At 40.4% G+C, this 25,305-nt stretch overlaps 1 protein-coding gene across 9 annotated transcripts in view; it reads left to right on the top strand.

The window, feature by feature from the left end:
• The window catches only part of BCLAF3 (BCLAF1 and THRAP3 family member 3), a gene marked incomplete at its 3' end in the record, with an annotated part of 66,670 nt that overhangs the window by 18,625 nt on the left and 22,740 nt on the right, over positions 1-25,305 (top strand). For 3 of the 9 annotated variants that reach the window (XM_080652047.1, XM_080652051.1, XM_080652045.1), the window contains exons 2-9: positions 29-95; positions 2,799-2,873; positions 7,197-7,763; positions 8,395-9,051; positions 18,543-18,658; positions 21,776-21,893; positions 22,575-22,617; positions 24,131-24,246. In XM_080652047.1, the coding sequence (XP_080508173.1) occupies positions 2,833-2,873; positions 7,197-7,763; positions 8,395-9,051; positions 18,543-18,658; positions 21,776-21,893; positions 22,575-22,617; positions 24,131-24,246 (1,658 nt within the window). In that variant the 5' untranslated portion in view covers positions 29-95; positions 2,799-2,832. The remainder of the gene's footprint in view (positions 1-28; positions 96-2,798; positions 2,874-7,196; positions 7,764-8,394; positions 9,052-18,542; positions 18,659-21,775; positions 21,894-22,574; positions 22,618-24,130; positions 24,247-25,305) is intronic. The other 6 variants (XM_080652048.1, XM_080652052.1, XM_080652046.1 and 3 more) reach the window with 2 other exon arrangements.

The following is a 25,305-nucleotide window of genomic DNA, read 5'->3' as shown; positions in this document are numbered from 1 at the left end:
GTGCATCTGGACTAATTGTTCTTTCTAGCCTCAAATTCGTTTTGGAATGAAGCAGTGTAATAACTGAATGAATTGAACTGAATGTTCTTCTTCTGGTGAGTGATCTGATTCAAGTCCTTTGACCTTATATGCTTTTACTTTTCTGAATTTCATTATAACAATAGTTTGCAAATGTTTGTGAAGACTCCTTTTTAAAACCAATGTCAACATAATAATAATTGTACTCTCTGTAGAAAAAACTACATAGTGGCAAGAAGCCATTTATATTTTACAGTCACCACAGTATCTTCAGAAATTTGTAAAATAGAGGTTCTAATATATGAAACATAAATTACATCATATGTGCATGGTGGATGTATGTATTATGTATGGACCCATGGCAATAATTTTGAAAGCCACCAGAGGTTTGGGGCCAGCAAGTTGAGAACTGCTTAATTATAGTATCAGAACTGAGGAGCATTACTGAAATGTAAATAATAGGTAGTATAGAAGATTATACCCTAATCACGTATTTTAAAAATTCAGTCCCTAAAGCTATCAGTTTATTTTAAAGATACACTGAGTGGCCAGATTATTATGATCTCTGAACGCATAATAATCTGGCCACTCAGTGTATATCCTATATAATAAAAGGCTAATATGCAAATTGTCTCCTCAACCAGGAGTTTGCCCAGCAGGCAGGCTGGCCAACTGCCCATGTCCCCTCCCCCTGGCCAGGCTGGCCGGACCCCACTCATGCATGCATGCACGAATTCATGCACCGGGCCTCTATACACACACACACACACACACACACACACACACACACACACACACTAAGTGGCCAGATTATTATGCGTTCAGAGATCATAATAATCTGGCCACTCAGTATATATATTTATACTAATATATATATATATATATATATATTATCCATCCATCCCTTACCCAAGGACATGGTAATTTATTTTTTTAGAGAGAGAGAAAGGGAGAGAGAAAGAGAGAAACACAGAAATGTAGCCTCTCATACGTTCCCTCACCAGGATTGAACCTACAACCTAGATATGTGCCCTGACCAGGAATTGAACCAATAACCCTTTGGTGTATGGGACGATGCTCTAATCAACTAAGCCACCCGGCCAGGGCAAGACTGAAGTATATTTTTAAAAATCAAGTTTGTGTCTTTTAAAATTTACTTATATGACATATTTTACCAAAAAATCAGAAGCAAACTAAATGTTAATCATGCTTAATTAAGTTTTGATGTATTTATCTGGTGGAAGTTAGGTAGCAATTGAGTATTATAATTTTAAATATGTATATATTTATTTATTAATTTCAGAGAGGAAGGGAGAGGGAGAGAGAGAGAGAAAAATCAGTGATGAGAATCATTGATCGGCTGCCACCTGCACGCCCCCTACTGGAGATCGAGCCAGCAACCCAGGCATGTTCCCAGCTAATCCCTTCAGTCCACAGTCTGACGCTCTATCCACTGAGCAGAACCGGCTAGGGTTTGATTATTATAATTGGACATTGTAATTCTTATTTGACAATTTAAAAAGCAGGAGATAACATCAAGTATTCTTAAACATTTTAACTGTGATTATATGAAGTCTTTATGTAATGGTGAAAGACAGGAGGGTAGTAGTGGTTGTGTCCAGAGAGAGGAATTCTGGGTAATTTTTTCCTCTTTTTGAACACTTACTTGGCAGTTGCTGTGTACCAGGCACTATTCTAAGCTCTTTTCAAGAGTCAACTCAGGGATCATCAAATTATACATACACATTTGGTATTTGGGGCCTCTGTGTGTGGGGGCGGGGGGCCTTGAGTTAAGAATGGCATATAGCCCTAGCCGGCTTGACTCAGTGGATAGAGCATCGGCCTGCAGACTGAAGGGTCCCAGGTTCGATTCTGGCCAAGGGCACATGCCTGTGTTGCGGGCTCCATCCCCAGTAGGAGGCGTGCAGGAGGCAACTAATCAATGATTCTCTCTCATCATTGATGTTTCTATCTCTCCTTCTCCCTTCCTCTCTGAAATCAATAAAGAAATATATTTCAAAAAAAAAATAAGTAAAAGAACAGGCCTATCTGTCCAAATCCAGACACCATCAAGCAAAAACCTATTGGAAGCAAGTTTTTTAAAAAAAAAGAAAAAAAGAATGGCATATATATACCATTCCTGGTTAATCACAATAGGTGCTTTACAGTGACAGAGATTGTATATATATGCCATTCTTATGTATATATTTTTTAATCCTCACCCGAGCATATTTTCTCATTGATTTTTAGAGAGAGTGGAAGGGAGGGGAGAGACAATGAGAGAGAAACATTGATGTGAGGTAGACACATCAATCGTTTGCCTCCTGCACGCCACCCCCCACCCTCCTGCTCACTAGGGTTGGGGATCGAGTCTGCAACAGAGATACGTGCCCTTGACTGGAATCAAACCCAGGACCCTTCAGTCCGAGGGCCGTTGCTTTATCCACTAAGCCAAACCGGCTAGTGCAATTTTTATACTTTTAAAGGATTTAAAATAGAAGAATAAGATTCATGGATACTGCATATGGCCCACAAAGCCTAAAATAGTTACTGTCTGGCCCTTTGTTGAAAATGTTTGCTCACTCCTGATTTAATTCATTTTATCCTCACAACATTTCGATAAGGTGGGTCCTGTTATTATCATCCTCATTTTACAGATGAGGAAACTGAGGCAGAGAGGGCTTAAATACTTTTTTTTTTTTTTGCTGGTAGCATTCACTGTTTTGAGAGCAGATTGCAGGCTCTTCCTACAAACTTGCTAATATTGTGTTTCCTTGCAGTGTAAAAAGTGGATAGTGGCTCACATGTCAAAGGATGGGACGGTCACGCTCTAGATCCCCCAGGTGGAAACATAGGTGAGCAGTTTTAGTTTAGCAGGGCAAGCTTGGATTTGAGATGTGCTTTGACTTTCACATTCGCCAGTATGATTAAGAACCTATGTTAATAAGCTCTTAGGACCTGGTTAATCACAATAGGTGCTTTACAGTGACAGAGATTGTATTTCTAAGAGCTGACAGCTTTCTTTAATTATGGTTGGCAGCTAGAATTCATCCTATATAATAGAAGAGTAATATGCAAATTAACCATCACTCCGCTACACCCACAAGCCATGCCCACCAGCCAATCAGGAGCGAGTATGCAAATTAACCCAACCAAGATGGCTGCAGCCATGGAGGGAGTAGGAGGCTTGGGTTTCCCCGGCAATGGAGGAAGCCAAGCTTTCCACACACCCTGGCTGGCCCAGGCCTCCACTCAAGGCTACAAAGTTTCAGTTGTAGAAGATAAATAAATCCCAGATACCAGGGCCTCCGCTTGGGTCACTGGGGGCATGGCCTGCCTGCAAACCACCACAGGCCCCTCGCCCAGGCCGCCCCACGCCCCAAGGGAACCTCCACCCTGATCCGGGACACCCATCAGGGCAAACCAGCGGGCCCCCACCCATGCACCAGGCCTCTATCCTATCTAATAAAAGAGTAATATGCAAACTGACCATCACTCCAACACACAAGATAGCTGCCCCCATGTGGACACAGATGGCTGCCACAAGATGGCCAGCAGGGAAGGGCAGTTGGGAGGGACCAGGCCTGCAAGGGAGGGCAGTTGGGGGTGATCAAGCCTGCAGGGGAGGGCAGTTAGGGGTGACCAGGCTGGTAGAGGAGGGAAGTTGGGGGTGACCAGGCCTGCAGGGGAGGGCAGTTGGGGGCAAACAGGCTGGCAGGGAAGCAGTTAGGCATCAATCAGGCTGGCAGGGGAGTGGTTAGGGGGTGATCAGGCTGGCAGGCAGAAGCGGTTAGGGGCAATCAGGAAGACAGGCAAGTGAGCAGTTGGGAGCCAGCAGTCCTGGATTGTGAGAAGGATGTCCGACTGCCCATTTAGGCCCGATCCTAGGATCGGGCAGTCGGACATCCCTCGTGGGGTCCCAGATTGGAGAGGGTGCAGGCTGAGCTGAGGGACACCACCCCCCCCCTATGCATGAATTTTGTGTACCGGGCCTCTAGTCCATGATAAAAAGAAATGCAATGACCACAGTAAGGGAGAGTGAGAAACATCTTTGAGAGTGGTTTAGAACTTTACAGTTGTGTATTTTGTTTTTTTCATACTCAATATGTTTGAAGACATTGGGAGTTAGAAAATTGGGAGTTGACTATTTCTTATTCATGGCAGAATAATAGAATTTTGAATAACTCAAGAGTAGTTGACTCTCCTCTTCCCTGGTAGGTACTATCAAATATATATATAATTAGATTGCAGCAGTTCAACTAGTATTTAGTGTATACCTGCTACAGGCAATTTCTGGGGCTACAAAGGCAGATACAACACCTTACAGCCCCTCAGCAAGCACACGGGCTGGCTGGGAAGATTGATGCCATAGCCAGCTATGAGACTGTGGGAAAAGTGTGCTGCTACTGACTGAGACAAAGTATTCTGGATCCACAGGGAAGAAATAATTCTGCTTTGGTGGAGGGGAAAGGGGGATACTGAGAAGGTCTTCAAAGAAGAGATGAGATTTTAGTCACTTAAGGATGAGTAAAATTTCTAAAGGTAGAAAGAGAGAAGAAAAGTATTCCAGTTAAGGGGGTCAACAGGAGCAAAGGCACAGAGCTATGAAAGTGACTAGTACATTCTAGGACTCATAAAAAGGGCCATGATTACATACACAAAAGGCAGACCAAGGTTTTTCATAGTAATGCGACTTGGCCAGTGTGCTTGCCTCATTGTGGTTCTACAGTGACTAATCAATCATTTCTTCAACAATTTTAATTTCAGCTTCACAAGACTAAATTGTTGTGGGGAGGACCTTCAAAAACAGGCGGGGGGGGGAGGGCGTAAAGAAGCGAATGATTTTAACTTGGAGGGCATCACAGAGGTCATTTTGTATTGCCCTTTTGTGGTAGGCACTGGTGAGGGGCCACAAAAGAGCCTGCCAAGCTTAGTGCCCGATTTCTGGATTCCTTCTCAGGACTTTGAAAAACCATAAGGAGTTCAGTATTTCCCCCCACTTGCAAGCTGGCACATCAGCCTGTCACAAGACCCTCCTGGAGCAGAGGCAAAGGCCTTTCCAACTCAGAGTACAGCAGGCAGCCTGAGCTTCGTGCTCCTGTGTTCCCCTCACCCCCAACCCCTGAGGTTGGGCGCTGCAGAACAAAGCAGTGGGGTGACGACATAAGCGAGGAACCTAAGTCCCATGAGGGGCTTTGGCCTTGGAGGAGACATTATCTTATTATCCTGGATAGCAAACAAATCAGCCCTCTGCCCCACAGGGAGGCCCTGGCTCCATCTTCCCAGGCTGTTTGTCTTGGAATGAAAGCTGTCAGTGCCTCTGCTCACAAGGTGTGCAGAACGGGAGAGACCCATGGAAAATTGTCTCCCAACAGACTCCTTGGGTCCCTTTTTTCCCCTTTAGGAGAACTGAAAATGTTAGCAACTATTCCAGCAGTCTCCTTTGGAAAAAGGGGCTCTATACAATAAAACCCTGAAGTGAAAAAAAATACCAATGTGTATTCAATGGGAAGCATGGCTTAAAGTAAGAGATGGACTATTTTGTCCCAATTCAAGACCTCAGCCTCTGGCTGCCAGCTTTTCTCCCTAGCGGTGGAAGAAATGAAATCTTGCAGGAAGTCCTCGGAGGCTCCAGTTGCTTCTTCCTGTGCTGATGAGTGCAGCCAGCTGGATGACAGAGCTTCTGCTTCAGCTAAATAACAACCTGCCAGTCCATGTAGCTTGGTGATTTTAGAGGGAGATACTGCTGAGTCCAGTATATAAATCCCAGTATGTGCATGAGAAAACTAAATCTGCCTCCTTCTGTGTAGGGAGTACACAGACAGGTCACCAAATGGAAAGAGTTTTATTCATGGTTTTTTCAACTCTGGGGCAGCATCTGAAGATGGAGTGATGACAAAAACTGCAAGGGTAGCAGCCTCATTGGTTAGAAGATATTAAACCCTCAGGGAGGAGATGGGGAGACTGCACAGGTCAGATGGGAGGAAATATCCCCAGGTGCAACATTGAACTACTTCATTGTCTTCCAGATAGTGGTGCTCCTCTCTCTCATCCTGAAGTCTAGGTGACTCGGATTGACTGGTTTCTCCGGATATGGAAGTCTTCCTCTTCAGTGGGAATGAAAGGCTCGATGTTGGCAATGATAGGTGTTAGAAAAGGGAGTTACAGAAAGGATGTGCTGCTGTCCCTGGGGAGCATTATAGCAGCATAAAAGCACACATTCACCAAAGTTACAAGCTGTGTTTCAACAGCACGTCTTTTATGTGTAAGGGAATAGGTCTGGGAGAAAAAAGCAACCTACCTATGTCTAATATTTATGGAGGAACCAAGCATGAGATGCAAGTCTTAAGACCCTCTTCTTCCCACACCTCCACACACCGTTTAAATATGTATTTTTTGCTCCTTAATATAGGCTTAGTAGAGAGGATAGACATTTGGAGAAACTGTGGGGTCAGTTTGGGGTCTGAGTTTGAGTTGATGTGGCATCAAACTCTTAGAATCTAATTTAATTTCAGAGGCTATGTTCTGTTTGCCAGATTCTACTACATATTTATTTGTATGAATCCAGCCCTCCTGCCTTTTTCTTTTTCTTTTTTAATCCTCACCCAAGGATATGTTCTTATTGATTTGAGAGAGAGAGGAACGGAGAGAGAAAGAGAGAGAAACTGATGTGAGAGAGAAACATCAATTGGTTGCCTCCCATACTTGCCCTGACAGTGGACTGAGCCTGCAGCCTGGCTTTGTGCCCTGACTGGAAGTCGAACCCTCAGCCTTTTGATGTACAGGATGCTGCAACCCAGCCAGGGCATACTTCTGCTTTTTTCTTACCTGCCCATTGAACCTGATGTAAGTTTTGCTGATTAGTCCTTTTGACAGACATTTGCTGTCAGCAGTCTTCCAAAAATGGATCCTGCTGTGTAGCTAATCCAGCAGGAGGGTGTGCTCAGCCCATTTTAATATGCACGTCGGATACATTAGTTCAGATGGAAAGAGTATTTGTTGAATTGGGGCAAGTATAATCCGACCCCCACATGGACAATTTAGAATGTAAATAGAGCAAATACATGAATTTAATTTGAGTTGAAGAAATAGTGGAAAACAAATTTTGGCAAGTCATGTTAAGACAAACTTAATTTATTGTCTTTAAATGAGCTAAACTTTTGTTTGCGTTTACATAGGTCTTTATCACCAATACCTAGAAAGTCTGAACACTACAAGCAAAGATGTTCTCATGAGCATTATTGCTCCGACTATAGGAAGGATCTGAGAAGATCCACTTGTAGAATGAATAATAAGAAACATGGACAGAGTAAACCAAGGATTCCTTCTCGTGAAGATGCACATTACCGATGTTATGAACATAGATCACCTTCTCCAGACGTAAGAAGAAGCTCTTTAGATGATTTTTATCCTTATAAGCTTTACCCAGCATATTCACCAGGAAGAAGAGACAGTAGCAGGAGATCTCAGTATATGTCCAGATACTCAGAAGATGTACACTACCAAGAGTATTGCTGGGATTATCCTGAGCAAATGCAAGGAAGGTATACTCCTGATGACCACAGAGTTAGAAGAAGTGGAAAAGGAGGGCAATCACCTCAGATGTTGATAGCAGATTCTTTTAGATTTGAAGACAAGTGGCACGAAGATGAGTTGAGTTACCAGAGGATGCAAGATGAAAAATATTGTCAGTCACTTAGAAGAGGCTCTGAAGATTTTGAGAAACGGAGCTCTTTTCAGACAAGGTATAGGATAAATGAAATCTGGGTAATTTGGTACAAAGCCTCAAGTAAAAAGGTGTGTTTATAGTTGAAAATAACCGCCTTGAAAAGCTTTTGTCTGAAAAGATCAAAAGCAATGTAATGTAGCTGTCTACTGGTTGTAGTAAAATATTTCTTTTTAGAATAAATCATGTGGATAGCTAGAATATCCTATATAATAAGAGAGGAATATGCTAATTATCCGTTAAGCCTCATGCTTAACGACCAATTGCATAACAACCGGATCACGGATTTGCAGGAGGGTGGGGCAGCGGGGAGCTACGGTATGGGGCAGGGCAGCAAGCAAGCGGGAGGCGGAGATCTACAGGAGGGGGCAGGGCAGCAAGCTATGAAGGGAGGACGGGGGGGGGGGGGGGGGGTGGAGCTACAGGAGGGTGGCAGCGACCTACTGGCGCATGTGCGCAGGGCTACTAGTTTAAAAATAAAATGGTATTTCCTCTCTAACTACCTTGAACCTCTGTGAGTTGGCATGAAGGATTAGAGGGTAACTTTGCCACTGCATTCTCCATTTAAAGCCATGCCACCCAATGCTCCACACATAGTTCTCGCTTTCTTCTCTGTAGTGCGAAGTATAAATTGCTTTTTGTCACCACAGGTATCTTGAAGATCGTGATTGCAGAGAATATAGACACACATCAAAAAGATCTATAGGCGAGAAGAGGTATGAAAACAGAGACCCTTCTAGAAACTCACATCGGAAGTCTAGGCATTATCTTTCACCTTACCAAGAAAAAGATCAGCGGAACCTTCGACACCGAGCTCATCGAGCTCATCGACATGCTCGGAGGAAATTCCCAGAGACCAGTTCAGCAACCAAGGTATCCAGGGACTATCACCACAAACGACATAAGACCTCAGATGAGGACCAGGACTTTCCTGATGGAAGAACTGAGAAATACTCTAAGGAGGAAGATAGAAAATACATTTCTCAAATTGGCCTTGCAAAAATAAAGTCCAGTTATTTTAATGCTAGAAGAGACAGAGAGACTGAAGACGGGCAAGTCAAAGAAGCTTCTGAACCATTTCAGAAAGACTATACTCCCTCTACTGATTCAGATAAAAGCAATGTTATTTTGAGACCCTATAATGGCAAACGGAAGAAGAAAAAGAACAAGGAAGGGGATGGCAGAAGAAAGAGGAACTCTTCCAGTAACCAATTTGATGCAAGTAAACATTCATCTGCTAGTCTTAGGAAGAAATCAAAATCACTTATAGTTAAAATAGATGTGAAGAAAACAGTAAATACACCCAGGTATTATCTTTTTTTTTTTCTTAATGATATTTAATATCTATTTTGCCACCTTTATTAGAAGCTTTGAAAATGAAATTAATAGTGTGTTTAGAGTCCATTAAGGGGGAGGAATTACCTAGATTTTTTTTAAAAAGCCCTTTAATAAGGATGAATCTCATTTAGTAATATGAGCTGATATGTTTGCTTGTTTCCACTTTGTATCTTCAGATGCTTTTTGGGGGCAGAGCATTCTATGGAGTTCTTCTTCATTAATTTGTATGTTATTATGCTGCCAGATTCTCTGTATTCAAGGATAAGCTGGGTGGAGTTCAAGGAGACCTATTCCTTGCTCAGTTTCTCAGAGCCTGTTTTCCCTATTGCCTGAAATTCAGAGAATTTTTTACCTGGAAGGGACCTTAGAATGCCTTGATTTTATAGAGCCGGAGAGTGAGGCCCTGAGACATGAAGCGACTTGTTTAAGTGAGAGTGCCTGGGTCTCAAATCTGTGTGATCCCGTGTGACTCAAAGAGGCGGGTGACTTAACGTGGTTCTTTTTTTTTTTTAATATATTTTATTGATATTTCACAGAGAGGAAGGGAGAGGGATAGAGAGCTAGAAACATCGATGAGAGAGAAACATCAATCAGCTGCCTCCTGCACACCTCCCATTGAGGATGTGCCCGCAACCAAGGTACATGCCCCTGACCGGAATCGAACCCGGGTCCTTTCAGTCCGCAGGCCGACGCTCTATCCACCGAGCCAAACCGGTTTCGGCTTAACGTGGTTCTTGATGCCATCTCAAAAAGACTGGGGCTCACTCAACCTAGGCATAGGAAATTAGGCTAGAGTCTAGAAAGAGGCCTATTTATAAGATATTTGGTTTAGCTCTAATTTAAAAAATAGACTACTGTTGTAATAGGTTATATTCTACTAAAGTGGTTTGCATGCTTTCTTGCATTATGAATATTCTCTTTATGAATTCTGAGAATAAGGCACTGCATTTGGCTATTTCAGTTAAGTCTGTTCATTACTTTAATACACCACCAGTATGTGGATAAAAGTGATGGACCATGTTGATTTGGTGCATTTATGTTCACCATTGACTCATATATCTGTTTTTGAATAAAAAATAAGTGATGGGCCCGGCCAGTGTGGCTCAATGGTTGGGCGTCATCTGTGGGTCACAGTTCGATTCCTGGTAGGTTCGATTCCGGTCAAGGTGCGTGCTGGGGTTATGGGCTTGGTCCCCAGTGGAGGGCGTGCAGGAGGCAGCCGATCAATGATTCTCTCTCATCATGGGTGTTTCTCTCTCCCTATCTCTTCCTCTCTGAAACCAATAAAAACCCAAACAAAAGTGATGGACCACATTGATTTGGTACATTTTAGGTTCATAGTTGACATATCTATATGAATAAAAAACAAGAGAAAACAAAATCCAAGCTTAGGATGTGACAGGGAATTAGGTAAATCCAAAGTCACCCCCCCTTTTTTTACAAAAAATATTTTGTTCTTTTTCTTAAAGTTAGGTATGGCAGTCCCTCTCCCTCATTTGTTTTTGCACTTGCAGAATATACATATATATATTTATATGTGCATAGAAAACATTTACAAGTACAATTATAGTACAGAAAGACACATAGAGGTGGGAAAATAATTCATAATCCTACTACCCTAGGACAATTTTATTAATATTTTAGTACAATTCCTCTTGTTATTTTCTATGTATATTTTACGTGGTTGTCATAATAATCCTCCTATATAATAAGGCCCTAATATGCAAATCGACCCAATGGCTGAATGACCGGTCGCTATGATACGCACTGACCACCGGGGAGCAGTCGCTCAATGCTGTCCCCTGGTGGTCAGTGTGCTCCCACAGGGGGAGCACCACTCAGCCAGAAGCCGGGCTCATGGCTGGCAAGTGCATTGTTGGGGGGGGCGAGGAGCCTCTCCCGCCTCTGAGGCAGTGCTAAGGACCCCTCGGGGTCCTGGACTGCGAGAGGGTGCAGGCTGGGCTGAGGGATCCCCCAGTGCACGAATGTTATGCACTGGACCTCTAGTGTATTAATAATTTTGTATCCTATTTCATATAATATGTCTTAAATTATTGTGTGCTATTATATTTCCTACTATTCTTCATTTTAAGAGCACAAAGGCTGCTATAAACATCAAATTTAGAGATGTTAAGCTCTTTTTCTTTCCAACATTATATCATGAAAATGCTCAGATATACAGAAAAGTTGAAAGAATTATACTTTGAACACCTATATACCCACCACCTAGAGTCTACAATTGATATTTTACTCTACTTTTATAATCACATATCTGTTCATCAATTCATGTGTTGTTCCATCTTATTTTTTGATGCATTTCAAAGTGAATTGCAAATATCAGTACACACCCTTTTAAATACTTCACTGTTTAATTTTTGTTTATAGTTTTTTTTCTTTTGAGGTAAAATTACATATAATCAAAACACAAAAAGTCTTGAATTCTTTTATAAAAGTAATGATACCCCCACATTTAATAATGAAGTATTTTATACTTAAAATAGAATAAATTTGCTATAGCGTTTTTTGTTTGTTTTTTAATCCTCATCCAAAGAGTGAGGATATTTTTCCCATTAATTTTTAGAGTGAATGGAAGGGAGTGGGGAGAGGGGAAGAGAGAGAGGGAGGAGAGAGAAACATCAGTGTGTCTCATCTACTGGTTGCCTCCCACATGTGACCCAACCTACAACCCAGGTACCGTGCCCTTGACTGTAATCGAACCCAAGACCCTCTGGTGCAACACTCTAACCAGTGAGCCATGCTGGCTCGGGCTGGCTATAGCACTTTTAAAGAGTACTAGAAATAGCAATTTTGAAGGGTTTTATTTTAAAGATACTGAACACTGTTAATTTTATAATATGATACTGAGAAATGGTAGCTTGATCTTCATCATGTGCCACAAAAGTGAGCTTCCTAAAATTGAGGCTGCTATATCTTTTTTGTGAATTTATAAACTATAATTTTGTGAAATTTCATGGCCTATCAGTGGGGCCTGTCAGCATGTTTGAATTACCTGACAAGGACCTGAAAAGATGGCTTGTATAATAAAAACCTTCCACTAAAAATCCTTTCTATTAAAAAAGCTGAGGAATGAATAACTTAATAACTATATGCATCTTTTCAGTCTGCTAAAGCATAATGCTCAACAAACTTTTTTATTGTAATTATTTATTGACTAATGAGTTGTGGAAGAGTTTTGTGGGGTTGGGTTGATGAATTATGTATGGACTAATGAAGCATCCATAAAACAAAAGTAGTTAATGCTAACCTCAGTAGAGTCATGTTCTCAACTATTACTGTACATTAGATTTTCCTCTACTTGCAAATATTAAAATACTCCTAGAGTGGGGAGAGGAGTATGATGGTTAAAATCTAGAGAGTTTATCCACTTTTTTTGCAAAGATTAAGATTCATTTTGTGATTTGTTTCCATAGCTTTGGTCAAGTATTGACACATTTAGTTAAAAACATATGGTTATCACCTAGTGATTTTTCTAGATTCCAGTTTGAATGTAGAGCAGCAGTAGATAGATACTTATTTGAATGTTCACTGCATAATTCTAGTGACCCTCTTTGTCAGAAACTGCATTATCAGAGGTAGAAGTTATATATGTCTCATAATTATATGTTTCAGAATGTAAGTTAGGGAGTCACAATATGAAAATTTGTACTAAGGTTATTATGAACCCCCAGAAAACCTGTTGTATTCATCTGGAAGTCTTGGGGCAGACAGAGTTGTGGTTTAATGTTGGGCTCAGTGGTAGGAAGGAAGTGGAGGGAGGAGCAGGGGATGCCTGTCTCTGGAGAAGAATAAGCTGGTGCAGATGGACCGGAGGCTCCTCTCACCTCCCTGGGTGCTGGTGTTAGATATCTAGGATGGGAAGGTTGGCTAGCAAAGTTGATATTGGACTGAGCATATTAGCTACAATTTAATCCTTTTATTTCTCACTGAAGAAATACAAAGAGGACCTCCCTACCCCCATCTTAACTTTTCCCATTCTGAAAGGGGATGAGGTGGGTAATGGGCCCCGAAGATATTGGAGCCCTGGTGATCTGAGGAAAGGGGTTCAGTGTAGGTGGGGGAACAGTATAAAAAACCATAGCAAGGACTGAAAGAAGGTAACCTAATCACACAAGTTTACCTATGATAGGCACTGTTCAGCTGGAGGCAGAAGAAGCTGTGGGTGGAGATATTTTTGTGATATATAAGCCTGCTACCTCACTGTTATGTATCACCAAAAAGTAAGGCTTTTCCTCCCTAAAATATTTCATATATAATAAAAAATTAATGGAGAGAAGATTCCCTTTTATTCCTATCACCCTAGCTTCTCCTAGTGGTTCTCAAGGGTTCTAATATAGGGAGGTGAACATTCTGCTTGGGGTTGGGGTACATAGGTTTTTGTCTCCTGGTGGGTCACTGAGTAGTTCTGTGACATTGGGCAGGCCATCTGGCCATGCCTTTTTGGGGCCCAAATTAACCTGCATTTCCTTCTGGCTATATGAGTCTGCTCCAATTGGCCGATAACTATTGAAGTTGGATTGACAGGCTCATCATAGCATTCTCTGAAGTTTTGTGTATATTTGAGATTCTATATTATAAAAAAATAAAATATTAAAATTTTAAATTGCTCTAAATTAAGTAAAAATTTGAAAATAAAAAGTAAGCCAAGAAAGTTAAAAAACAAAATTAAATTGACTTCATTAGAATTTGGAAGTGTGTTAATCTTTTTAGCTGACTCTCATTTGAAATGATCCAAATCATTTTCCGTTTATCATTTATTCATTCAGCAGGTATCTTTTGAGGATCTACCGTGTGTGAGACAGCTTGTTAGGGTACCCTGGGACTAGATGGGCATAAGATTAGGCTTCTTCTCCTCTGGTTTTACAGACAATAGGACGATGTTGGTAATTCCATCGTATAGTGAGTGATGTATGAAGTGGTGTGCAACTCCAGTGATCTCAAGCTGGAGCTAGGCTTTGAAGGTTATGGTGTGTTTTAGACACGTGATGACAAGATGAAACACATTTTATGTTTATAGATTAACAAAGGCAGAAACCACATGCAGGGACTTTAGAGGTACTGGAGGCTATGAAGGCAGGACTGCCACACAGCCAGCCTGATTTGACAGGATTAGCTAATAGGAGAGGACAGGTGGCTCAGTTCTGCTGCCAGGGGAATACCTCCTATGAGGAGGCTTGGAAGGACAGTGGGGTTGGCAAAGCCAGTTAGGGGACTTCTGTGAAACAAATAATGAGATGCACAATTAAGGGAGTAGCAGTCTCCCTAACTCTTTTTCCCTCAACCCCCAAAATTCTAAATGTGTTCTTCAGAAGACAGGAGTGAATTAATAATTGGGAAAGTGCTTTATGAACTGTTAGATGCTGTACAAAATGTTAATTATATTTGGGAGAAAACTAAGAAAAGAAAACCTTTATGTGTTTTATGGATTTTGTTACCTATTATAAGCTTCCAAAGGGCATCATTTTTTTTTGTTTGTTTATATTTTTATTGATTTTAGAGAGGAAGGGAGAGGGAGAGAGAGATAAAAACATCAATGATGAGAGAGAATCATCAATCAGTTGCCTCCTGCACGCCCCCTACTGGGAATTAAGCCTTCAAGCCAGGCCTGTGCCCTGACTGGGAATCGAACCTGGGACCCTATAGTCCACAGGCCAGTGCTCTATCTACTGAGCAAACCGGCCAGGGCAGGATTTTTTTTTTTTTTTTTACTGTTGTTTTGCCATGCAGTTGGTGGTTGTGTTTTTTTTTTTAATGGATCTTAGCTGTGTAGAAGAGGAAATTAAGGTTCAATGTAGTTTTTTTTAAATATATTTTTTATTGATTTTTTACAGAGAGGAAGGGAGAGGGATAGAGAGTTAGAAACATCGATGAGAGATAAACATCAATCAGCTGCCTCCTGCACACCCCCTACTGGGGATGTGCCTGCAACCAAGGTATATGCCCTTGACCGGAATCGAACCTGGGACCCTTGAGTCCGCAGGCTGACGCTCTATCCACTGAGCCAGACTGGTTAGGGCAAATTTAGTTTTTTATGTTTTCTTATTTATTATGTACAACACTCAGAACATCAGGGAAAATATCGTTAAACAGAACAAAATGGGGAGGGGTTGAGATTTAATCAGACCAGTTTAGAATACAGATATTTAGCTATATTTAAAATTTTTTAAAATTTGTGAACCTGGATATGTTCCCTGACAGAGAATCGAACCCACGACCTTTCAGTGCACGGGACAATGCTCCAACTAAGCCACACGGGCTAGGGCTATATTTTAATTTTTTAACTGTCTAAAATTCATCTCAGTGAATATTTGGTCTTTTAAGCTTAGCTACTTGTGTTAGGGATATTTCATGAAATTGTTAAATTGCTCATCAATAATGTCACAGGAAATAGTAAAAAGGAAAATGTGAACTAAGAGGTGATTAAATTTATAAATGTAAATACCTAGAACATTTTTTATTCTCAAGTCTCAAGAAGTTAAATTGTTTTTAAAAAACTAAAATTTTAGGTTATATTATTTTCATGGATATTTTCTAGAAAATAATTATTTTAACATTTTTTAATTAACAATCTTGCAGTGGAGTAACCCTAGGAAACATTTTTTAACTGATAGCAAGTTTAAACACTAATATTTGAGGAATTAAATATGGCTTCACTGTATACCACATTACTCCTTTTGATTGAGGGTTGGGCATGGAGTGGGTGTAAGAGTTATGCCAGGAATAATAAATTACATGTAAATTTTAATAATTACTGAAAGCATTTATCAACTCGTTTCCTCTTGGAAGAAACTGAGGCTATAATAAAAACTTATCAATTGATTTCCTCTTACGGATATATTTTTATAGTTGTATTTAAATGTCTTATTTTTCTTCTATAAAATGTTTTTAAAAGCTCTGTTATTCCTTGGTATGGCAGGCTTTTTGTACTATAAAGCCCCTTTAAACAGAGAGCATTTATAGTTTTTGTTAGTGAAGGTTGTTACAGGGCCATTCTAGCTTCTAGCTTTATCACTAAATGCCTCTTAGCTAGTTATCAGATACACAGTGGGAAGCTTGGAGCAAATTAGAAGAGAAGGGAAATGGGCCTTCTCATGAACATCTTTCTAATGAATCAAGGAATCCATAGCAGTGGCATCAACCTGCCGCATAATCACTTCTCCATGTTCCTGCCTTGGCGGGGAGTTGTCTCAACAGTGCTGATCTGAGAGCAGGGAGCACAGAAAGTCAGATGGAAGCCTTTCCTCTGATAAGTTAAAAATAGGCACTTAAAACCATCTTATTAGAGGAGGGAAATTAAAAAAACACGTTTTATTGATTTCAGAGAGGAAGGGAGAGGGAAAGATAGAAACATCAGTGATGAGAGAAAATCTTTGATCAGCTGCCTCCTGCATGCCCCCCACTGGGAATCGAGCCCGCAACCCAGGCATGTGCACTGACTGGGAATTGAACCATGACCTCCTGGTTCATAGGTCAATGCTCAACCACTGAGCCACGCCAGCCGGGCAGGAATGAAAATTTTTAATTAAAAAATATGGCCCTGGCTGGGTGTTTCAATTGATTGGAGCATTGTCCCTTGCACCAAAAGGTTTTAGATTCGATTCCCGGTCAGGGCACATACCCAGGTTGCGGGTCTGATCCCCATTCAGGGCACATATGGGAGGCAACCAATTGATGTTTCTCTCTAAAAAGAATATCTGTAAGCCCTTCATAACCCTGAAACAGTTATGGATATATGTCTTTTATGTGACTTAAATAAATAAGTAAATCTGTGCACATGTACACCCACACCCCCAAATGTATCCATTTAGTTGGTTTTTATTGTATGAAGAAGTATCATTTTTTCCAGTGGTGCTGCTGTATTTATTTATTGATTGATTGGTTGGTTGGTTTACTGGAGTAAGGAAAGCTTTATTGATGGAGAAGGTGCCAACCAAGAAGGTGGGATCTATGCTACTGTTATGTAAAACACTAGAAGCCTGATGCACAAAATTCGTGCAAGAGTAAGCCTTCCTTCCCCTGGCTGCCAGCACCTGCTTCCCTCCAGCACCCAGAACCTGGGCTTCTCTCGCAGCCCCAGCTTTGCCTTTGTCCGGAAGGTTGTCTGGAAGGACGTCTGGTCTAATTAGCATATTATTCTTTTATTATTATAGGTTTCTCTCTTGGATGTATCTTCAGAGCCTGTAACATACTCATAAAGAACCCTAGCAGTTATAGATCTCAAATATTTGGACAGTGAACTTGATTTTTGGCAAGAGCCCAAAGCTATTTAGAGTTAAGTGCAGAGGAGTAAGATGGGTGTAAGCTGGTTAGTGCCATTTTGGATTCAGAATGAGGTATAAAGATAAAATAATGAGACATTTTCTTCTGTGATACATAAGCCACCTCCAGATGAAGAATTTAAGAGTAGTTTTAAGCAAGAGCAGCATTCTTGGAATAAGGTCTAGTTTCCCATTAGGGCACTTGGAAGGATTATGTTCATATGAATGCTTGACCTCAGGCATGTAAAGCAAAATAATCTGGACATCCATTAACTCGGTGCCATGACACCTTCCCCATCGGACTCTTGTAAAGATGAAATGAGATCGTGTTTGTAAGCTCTAAGCCCCTGTGTTTGGCATACGGTAAGCTCTCAATAATTGTTAGCTATATGTCATAATAATAGCTTTATAATGCTACCTAAGGGTAAGGAGAGCTCTTAATGAAAGTTATAAAGATTCAGAAAGCATTAAAGTTGTAAGATAGCTGGGTTTATATAATAAACAGCATTTCTTTAAGGATACATTTAGGGTAAACACTGTAATTAGTTCTAATGATCATAACTTTGCTAACAACTGAGACTATTTTCTGAGAGTTTAGTGAGATTTTTTAAGTGATTAGATTAATCTCAACAGAATTTAATTTCAAAATATTATTCTAAGCTTCTCATTACTGATAATAGAGATATAAGGATTTCAATGAAGTCAGAGAAGTTATGTTTGATAACAGCTTTTAAAGTGTGGTATTTTAAGATACTATAAGCTTGCTGGATTTATAATTTTATGGATATTTGGAAGTAGAAAATAATCTAATTGATTATTTTTTACATATAGAGTGTATTTAATGCCTTGCTATATTGTTAAAGTAAAAATTATTTAACTCAGTATTTTGAGATTCTTATTATTAAAGTGGCAAATATTTAATGATCTCTGATTTGAAAATAACTCAAAACCATGCATCTATAGCTATTTTCTCCTCATCATTGTACACATTTTATGGCATACAATTTAGTGCCTTAATGTTAAGAAAAGATAAACATCTTTTTAGTTTTATAGCTATCTTGATTAATTTTCAGTAAGTGTTTTTCTCAGTAAAATACTTTCAAATGTACATTTACAAATTATTCTAGCATTCCTTTTAGCATGACAGAGAGACAGATGTCACGTGATTTGGTTGCTATTGGCAGGAAAAGTGAGAACTTGGATCCAGTGTTTGAACATCTTGACTCAACTCAGAATACTGAAAACAAATCTACAGGAGAATTTGCTCAGGAAATCATAACTGTAATTCATCAAATTAAAGGTTGGTATATTTTGCACATACGTTAGAGATAACACAAGAATAATGTACTGACTTTTCATGAGACCTAGGAAAACATCTGTGATATTGTAATAGTAATTCATATTCATTATCAGCTAGATCATTAATTAGGAAATCTGTTGAAGAGAGTGGCAGATATTAATTCATGCCTAGTTTATTTAAGTACTAGAGGCCTGGTGCACGAAATTTGTGCACGGGGGGGGGGTGTCCCTCAACCCAGCCTGCACCCTCTCCAATCTGGGACTCCTTGAGGGATGTCCTACTGCCCGTTTAGGCCCAAACCCAGTAGGATCAGTCCTAAACGGGCAGTCAGACATCCCTCTCACAATCCAGGACTGCTGGCTCCCAACTTCTTGCCTGCCTGCCTTCCTGATTGCCCCTAACTGCTTCTGCCTGCCAGCCTGATCACCCCCTAACCACTCCCCTGCCAGCTTGATTGATGCCTAACTGCTCCCCTACCAGCCTGTTTTCCCCTAACTGCCCTCCCCTGCAGGCCTGGTCCCCCCCAGCTGCTCTCCCCTGCAGGCCTGGGTCCCCGCCAACTGCCCTTCCTTGCAGGCCCGGTCGCCCCCAACTTCCCTCCTCTGCTGGCCTGGTCACCCCCAACTGCCCTCCCTTGCAGGCCTGGTCCCTCCCAACTGCCCTCCCCTGCTGGCCATCTTGTGTCCCCATGGGGGCAGGATCTTTGACCACATAGGGGCAGCCATCTTGTGTGTTGGAGTGACAGTCAATTTGCATATTACTCTTTTATTCGATAGGATAGAGGCCTGGTGCACGTGTGGGGGCCAGCTGGTTTGCCCTGAAGGGTGTACTGGATCAGGGTGGGGGTTCCCTTGGGGTGTGGGGCGGCCTGGGCGAGGGGCCTGTGGTGGTTTGCAGGCTGGCCACCCCGCCCCCCACTGGCAACCCAAGCGGAGGCCTTGGTATCTGGGATTTATTTATCTTCTATAATTGAAACTTTGTAGCCTGGAGCGGAGCCAAGCCTCCTGCTTGCTTCATGGCCACAGCCATTTTTGTTGGGATTTATTTATGTTCTATAATTGAAACTTTGTAGCTTTGCGTGGAGGCCTGGGCCCGCCAGGGTGTGTGGAAAGCTTGGCTTCCTCCATTGCCGGGGGCAACTCAAGCCTCCTGCTCTCTCCAGCTCCGTGGCTGCTGCCATTTTTGTTGGGATTTATTTATCTTCTATAATTGAAACTGTAGCTATCTTGGTTGGGGTTAATATGCATACTCACTCCTGATTGGCTGGTGAGCATGACATGTGGGTGCAGCAGAGTGATGGTTAATTTGCATATTACTCTTTTATTAGATAGGATTATTTTAAAGAGTACTAGACTCTCAAGGTAGCATGACACCTAGGCCTAGCTATGCTTTATATGTAGTTCCAATAACCTGGTGCTTCATAGTAGATTATAAATCAAAAGTTACAAAGGGAGAGGTTGCCTGCTGCAAAAGACCTGTGAACTGAGAGCAGCAAGAAAAAATAACTGATACCAGAACATGAAGGAGGAAGCAATAAAAACCAAATATGAAACTTAAGAAATCTGGTGATATTCTTTTTTTTTAAAAATAGTTTTTCTTGATTTCAGAGAGAGGAAGGGAGAGGGGGAGAGAGATAGAAACATCATTGAGAGAGAAAAATTGATTGGCTGCCTTCTGCACACCCCCTTCTGGGGAATGAGCCTGTAACCCAGACATGTGCCCTGACCAAGAATGGAGTCTGAGACCTCCTAGTGTGTGGGATGACACTCAATCAACTGAGCCACCACACAGGCTGGGCTGGTGATATTCTTAATGCCCCTGAGGGCATTATAGGACTTTGTGCCAGGAGGGTGATGCTTAGTGATCAATAAAAGATTCCAGTTTGATTTGGCATAATTTATAACAGGCGTCCTCAAACTACAGCCTGCGGCCCGCCGAGGACATTTATCTGGCCCGCCGGGTGCCGCTGCCTGTCCTGCTTAGCAGCCAACTCGTCCCGGGCCCACAGTGCGCATAGGAATTTGTTCATAGTTTTTTTTTTAAACTATAGTCCGGCCCTCCAACGGTCTGAGGGACAGTGAACTGGCCCCCTGTTTAAAAAGTTTGAGGACCCCTGCTTTATAACATTAGGGAGTTGCATAATAAATACTTTAAAGATTTGCATTGACTTGTTTTGTTATGCTGGCCAATTTCTATTAATTGAAAAATTTAGTCATGTAGAACAACTTTCCTAAATGATCCTGCATAAATAAGGCAATTATGGGTATTATAAACTAGACACCTTTGAGAATTCCAAAATTTTTATTTTATATATCTTACTAGATAATTGCATTAATCTTTTCTTACATTCATAAAAATATATTTCAAAAATGAATTATTTTTTCTGCATCCCTCAAACTAAGGCATATATTTACTTTGAAGTATAAGGTCTAAAACAATTTGCCTTCTTAGTTCCAGCCCCTCTTACCCAAAGGAAGTGTGATTCTTGGCAGAAAGGGAGCTCGTATTGCAGAAAAATCCAGGCAATTGTCTTGGAACAGTAATTGCAAGTTAGGAAAAAATGATTGCTTAAGTAGCATTTTGATGAGTCAAGTGTATTATCTTTCTCTCTATCCTGTTAAAAGCCTGCAGCATAGCTGATTTCAGAATGTCTTCATGAACTTCAGTTAATGTTAAATGGCATTAGGAGACCTTCTGTGATATGTAAACATAACATTTAGCATCTGTTCAGAATCATTTTTATATTTCCGGGTTGTTTTTAGAGTTACTTTTCACTCGAGGTGAACTAGAGCTTCTCAAATACAGTAGTTCCTGTCTTGGAGAAGAAAGCTCCTCACTTTGAGAAAGCTACTGTCTTTTCCCCAGCAAGTAAGCAGGCATGTCAAATAGGAACAGATTCTATGGGTTAATAAATCAGGTCTGTTACTATTGCTTGGGCTTGAGAAAGCATGAGAGGACTGTGAATTAGTCTGTGGAATGTTTAGGTCCCACATATTTTCAAGAGAAAACAGTTTGGATGATTTTTAATAATCCCTTCTTCCTGTGCTTATATGTATAATCTTTTAAAAGCAATCAGTTTTACACTGAGATAAAACTTTCTTTTTTTTTTTTTTCCAGCAAATCATTTTCCATCATCTGGCATTACTCTACATGAGCGTTTCTCAAAAATACAAGATACACAAGCTACAAAAGGTGCAAATGAAACTAAACCGGGTTTAGATCCAGAAATTTGCAGGTAATGATTAATTACTGTATGCCCACTTAACTCATGTGAATAAGCCTCAGAAGAGATGCGGGAAGGTGCTGCCTCCTGGGCTTGCTGCAGACTCTAGGACTGGATTTCCTACCTAAAAATAGGACAAACGCAAGCAGGTACTGGGCCTGTGCACTGTGATGGGATAGGTTGTACTGAAGCCATTGACTAGCACTGTTTAATGTGGAGGACTTTGAAAATATTTTCCTAACTTTGATTCTGCTGTGTCTATAGTAATTGCATACCGAAGTTATCACTGGAAGAATGAAAGACAGTTGTTGAGCCATTGAAATCATGGGTTGCTTCATGTGGTCAGAAATGGCTGTTCTGAGAACAGCTGGATGAAAACATACGTGTCTTCTGCTACTGGCACCTGTTTTGTGAGCTGAGTTGAATCAATGTTAGAATGCAGCAGATCACTGGAGTAAAGTTTAAGGTTATACAGACTAGTGATTTGAGAATCACTAAGGTGTCACTGGGATGTTCAAAGGATATGTATGTCTTGGGAAACTGCCACATAGATGAAAAACTACCTGGTGGCAAGTTTCTTTTGCTTCCTCCAAGACATACCAGTTTTACTTCAAATTCCATTCTGTAGTAATGGAATCAAGGTATCAGTGTATAACGTAATTATTTGATTATAACATGCCTTTATTATTTTAGGAAAATAGATATGTGTTTGGCCGAGCTTCGGAATAAAAATACGGTATGTGGTTCAGAGCAGGTAAGTGAATACAATTTTTGTTGAGAGATTATTTTATCGTTGGCATAAGGAACGGTAAGGGGAACTGGGGATTGGGAGTAACAATAAGGGAGTTAAAGTAGATGAAGAGGAAGGATTGAGATCCAAGAATCTGAAACTTACAAAGCTCTCCATGGGATTCTAGTTATTGGCCAGGTTGCAGAAAGGCAACTGACAAAACACAAGAGCGACAGTCCCTAAAAGCAACAGCTTTGTAAAATTGACACAGAATTATAACATTTAATATTCATTCCAAAACTTTACACTGCAAAGCTTGTAGAAAGTATGTTTGATACCTAGTTTTCCCAAAGTAGTTGCATAATGTATTTTTAAATCGTATGTAGAGTGAATGCAAAAGAACTTAGTTTTATTTGATATTGCCCTTCTGTTTATTGTAAAATGTGTGAAAGAGTGTATGGAATATGAACTAGCAATATAATGGAAATAATACTGAATTTTTTTATTGTCACTTGTTGTGTGTGGTGGTTCTCACCCCAAACCTCCCATCACTCCCATCCATTTCTTGGCTAATTAGAAAAACTATCTTAACTAGCCAAGGGGGAAGAAAACTGGCTCTTGTTTTAGAAGTATATTAAGTTCTAAAAGAGCCGCTGGTTTATTCATTGAGAGTAAAGAGTTTTTGTTAAGGGGAGATTTTAATACATTTCTGATAGAATAAATAATTGTTTTACTTGAGAATGGTTACAATTTTTATTGAACTTATGGAGATAGGTTAATTTATTCAATAAATGAAATTTTCAGAAAATTTCTACTTATCAAAGTACTGTAATCAACTGAAAGGAAATTTGAGGGTTTTTAAAAATTAGAGGCTAAAAAAATCCTCTAATCTAACCCCTTAACACAAAATCTGGTTTGGTCATCTTTTCTTGCAGTCCTACATCTGGCATTTTAGCATAGTCACTATCATAGGATAGGCAGTTCTCCATGTTTTTTTTCTTTTTGCTTAAACTGTAATAACACTCTTTTTATGTAAAAAGCTCTGAATTCCCCATGACCTTTTATGATTGAGACTTTTAAGTTTCAATTAAATTTTTTTCAAACACTTTTCAATAAGTGGTTTTCTATGGTAACTTCCACATTAGCATAATTTAAATGCTTGTACATTATTCCTTTGACTTAAGTTTACCATAAAATCATTCTTCCCTTCCCCTTTAATTTTTTAATATTTAAGTTGCTTTCAATTGTTTTTTGGTTGTTATTTTAAATATAGCACTTTGAAAATATTTGGGTAGATAGCCTTTTCTTTGGGATAGAGTCCCAGAAATGGGATTCCTGGTTCAATGCCATAAGCTTCTCTTACTCTGTAGCTAAAAATATTTTTATTAGTTTACACTACAATTAGTAGGATGAGTACAAGATAACTTATTTAGGACTTTTACTTAAGGTTCTTTTTAGATATGGTCTTTGTGCAACTAACAGTAATGTGAATGGTTTGTCTTCTGTCAAAATTCCTCAGACTCTGGTCAAAGTAATAGATCCAAATGACCTACGACATGACATTGAAAGAAGGAGAAAAGAACGGTTACAGAATGAAGATGAGCACAGTTTTCACATAGATAGTGCTGCAGAGAGGTAATCAGTAGATGAAAAACATCCTGTTATCAGGGAGTTTTTGGTATCAGCGTATATTTTTCAATATTTTTGTGTGTGGCAATAATTTTCATTTTAGCGTAGGGATTTATTCCTTCAAATCTATTTTATATGTTTAGGTAGAATCTATTAAAATGTTTCAAGTTATTCACGCATCCTCATATGCTGTATGATTTAAACAACAAGAATTATGAGGAGTAGGTGAATATTTGAGGTCTTGATAATTTGAGAAAGGAGTATAACAGCTTTTTAAATATTAGCAAGAGCCAGGACCAGCAAGTTTATGGATTATTTGGCTCAAGCTGATTCAAACTTGGACACATTTTGCCCTTTAGATTCTGGTATTCTTTGAATATTGCAAAATTTGCTGAGGTCAGTGCAGTTCTCTTTCAGAACTCTTCATGAATGTCTGACCATAAAACAGGCAGGTGTAGTAGAAAATGCAAAGGAACCCTAGCCGGTTTGGCTCAGTGGCTGGAGCGTCGGCCTGCGGATGGAAGGATCCTGGGTTCAATTCCGGTCAAGGGCACATGCCCGGCTTGTGGGCTCGATCCCCAGGAGGGGGCATGCAGGAGGCAGCCGATCAATGATTCTCTCTCATCATTGATGTTTCTATCTCTCTCTCCCTCTCCCCTCCTCTCTGAAATCAATAAAAATATATTTAAAAAAAGAAAAGAAAATGCAAAGGAGACCGGAGTTTGAACCCCACCTCTGCCAGTTTGTAAGCTCTTGGGCATACTTGCTTAGTTTCCTCTCTAAAATGAGAATAACTAATTGGCGATGGAGAGGTTAGAATAGTAAATGGGCTGGTACATGCAAAATACGTATGCCATGCCATGGCAATTGATTGGCAGTAGATTCTTGTTTTTTCTTTCCCCATACTTATGCCTCTTTTTAGGGGCTCTGGGTACTGTAGGTTGGCCCAAGTTCATCTCTAGTTCTAAAAACTATGTGGAACTCATGGCACTGGTGGGACCCCATGTGATTATGTGGTATAATTGAATGGGACAAAATTTCCAGTTCACCCCAATAGTCCTCATA

This window comes from Plecotus auritus (genome assembly GCF_963455305.1).
Source record: "Plecotus auritus genome assembly, chromosome: X".
Classification (NCBI taxonomy): domain Eukaryota; kingdom Metazoa; phylum Chordata; class Mammalia; order Chiroptera; family Vespertilionidae; genus Plecotus; species Plecotus auritus.
Note: the sequence above shows the minus strand (reverse complement) of the source record. Positions and strands in the feature narration are given on the sequence as shown.